Source organism: Durio zibethinus, chromosome 19, assembly GCF_047325235.1.
Source record: "Durio zibethinus cultivar Kanyao isolate XHJ-2024 chromosome 19, ASM4732523v1, whole genome shotgun sequence".
NCBI classification, from domain to species: Eukaryota; Viridiplantae; Streptophyta; class Magnoliopsida; order Malvales; family Malvaceae; genus Durio; species Durio zibethinus.
In genome coordinates, this window is record NC_143180.1 from 22,786,816 (window position 1) to 22,789,442 (window position 2,627).

Sequence of the window (2,627 nt, forward strand, 5' to 3'; positions counted from 1 at the left end):
AGCTCACAAATTTACCATTAAATACTAATAAGCAATTTTTAATTAAAAATAGTGATTAAACGGAAATTAATGACAGCTTAATTTAGCATAATTGGTATTTGTAAAACCTTGCTTTAGTGACAATAACTCAATTTTTGGTTGTACTTATTTGTTTGTGTTTATGAATATGTTCTCATAAAACAGACATATCAGAATACTTTACAACCAATCATCTAACTTTTAGACAAAAAGAATAAATTAATTTCCATAACAGTTATATTATTATATTAATAAAATAATTTCTCAAATAGTAAAAAACTTTTATTATTATTTTCTCTACTTTTTCATCTCCAAAAAATCATAACCAAATGACAAAAAAAAAAAAAAAACTAGTGTCTGTAATCACTGATTAAGGATTGTTAATTATTATATTTAAAATTTTTTATATTTAATGTTTTATTTTCACCAATTCCACAAAATTAATGCATTAATTATATATTTTTTAAATATTATCTTAACTAGTGTCAATAACCATTCATTAATATTTTTCAACATAAAAAAAGTTTAATCAATTTTTAATTTCAACGAAACCCAGTAAAAATGTTGACAATAGTTAATTAATAATTATTTAATAATTAAAAAATATTATGTCTTGAATTAATTTATATAATATTTAAAAATGTACCCAAAAAGATTCAGCTAAATATGTTGAGATCTGTCGCTTGATTTTGTCTGATACGGAACAAGACTCAATACAGATTTCTTGATTAGAAAAAAAAAAAAAAACCAAACGACTCCTTCACATCAAACCCCTAATCAACGGCTGAGATTATCCGCAGCCATCATTTAACTATATATATATATATATATATATGAACTAATACGTCCACCATTTCTACCTAAAAATTTCTCCGACTCTCTAACCGTTTTCATTCTTTCATTATTCTCTCAAAACCTCAAATCCCAAGTCCTTTCATCTTCTTTCAGGAAAATGTGATTACTATTGTTTTGTTATTTGAACAGCTAATCTGAATAATTGGTTCAGTTTGTAGAAGAGCTTCGATACTCAATTTTTATTAAAAGAATATTTGATTTATCGCCTTTTGGCGAGAAACGATAAGAGTTTTGACGATAACAAGATTGGAGAGAGCAACTGGACGATGGCAAAGTCTTTTGGGTCATTTGGACTAGGGGGATTACTACTGCTGGCGGCGTTGGCTGCGTCTATGATGGTTCTTCCGCTGATGTTGCCGCCGCTACCGCCTCCGCCATTGATGCTTCTGTTGCTTCCAGTTGGGATCATGGCTGCTCTCATGTTCTTGGCGTTTTCCCCCACGGAGGCTGCTGGAAATGTCGTCGTTCTTGTTCATACAGTATAAGAACACATGTTAAACGTGTCTTCCATAGGAAGATTGTCGGCCATTGATGGGCGGCTCTGCTGAGGTCGTCGATGTACGTTGTTGATTTTATGTGAAGAGTACACCGTCCTTTCCATGTTTGATAACATGGGTGCACCTCCAGAATTCCTTCAATCTGTCTTTATTCCAAATATCTTATCTTTTGCGTGGGAAGTTGATAGAGATCCTATTAATCTTGGACGTAAAATAAAGAAGTTGGTCGTGGAACTAGTAATAGTTCAAGCAGCTGATGATGAGATTGATGACGTGATTGATGAGTCATCAACTACGTTGAATTTCAAGCCTGCTAGTAAATCTTCTATTCAAGCTTTGAAAAGGGTGAAATTTGGCAACGATGAAGATAGTCTTTTACCCTTGAAGAAGAGGAGAAGACGTGAGGATATGAATTCCAAGAAACAATGTACTATTTGTTTGGATGATTTCATCGACGGTGAGGAGATTGCTTTGATGCCTTGTGGACATGTTTACCATGATGGTTTCACTTTTAGATGGTTTGAAACGAATCACTTGTGCCCATTATACCGATATGAGATGCCAAGTTGATCTAATTTATATCTTTTCCAAGTGGTGAAAATAACTTATTTTATTTTGTTATTGAATATGCGTTTGAGAAAAGGAAATTGTTTTGGTGCTTTTGGGAAAAAGGTTGAGATTGAACTCGTATAATTTGCTAACATAGTGGATATTATTCGAATTTGTCCTATGATTTTTTCCTCAACGTGGGAGGATTTTTCATGTAAATATTTTTGTTTTTATACTAATGCTTGCAATTTCTGTTTAATTGATTGATTTGAATAAATTTTATTATGAATTATTATTGGTTTGTGTTGTAGTGTCTATAATTCGTTTATGAAAGTTTAATACCTGAGGTTTAATAATTTTTGCTCATTGGAAGATACTATTAAATCTTAATTTCTTTTCATGATCACATTAAAGAGGATCAAAAAACTTTATTTGCTCCTTAAAGGGTTTGTTCATATACATTGATCCCTCATATCATTTTTTTTTTTCTTTGGTTCCTTCAGAAAGTTTTGTTTCCAATTAACTAAAAAGCACATCACCAAAACCAAAAAGAAACAATTCAACCAATGCTCTTAAATTTTGGAAATTACTGTTAGAAGCACTCTTTTTCCAATTTTGATTTTGTTTGCCATATTTTTATGAAGCAAAAGGTTAAAATAAAGATGGGTCCTGTATTAGTTATTATGGAAATATCTGTGGGCTGGACTA

The 2,627-nt window shown here is 31.1% G+C and overlaps 1 protein-coding gene across 1 annotated transcript; it reads left to right on the plus strand.

The window, feature by feature from the left end:
* The first annotated feature begins 1,484 nt into the window (after positions 1-1,484).
* Positions 1,485-1,940, plus strand: LOC149513550 (E3 ubiquitin-protein ligase RING1-like). Its single transcript, XM_089748704.1, has one exon. The coding sequence runs from the start codon at positions 1,485-1,487 to the stop codon at positions 1,938-1,940; it is 456 nt and encodes a 151-aa protein (XP_089604830.1).
* The last annotated feature ends 687 nt before the right edge of the window (positions 1,941-2,627 follow it).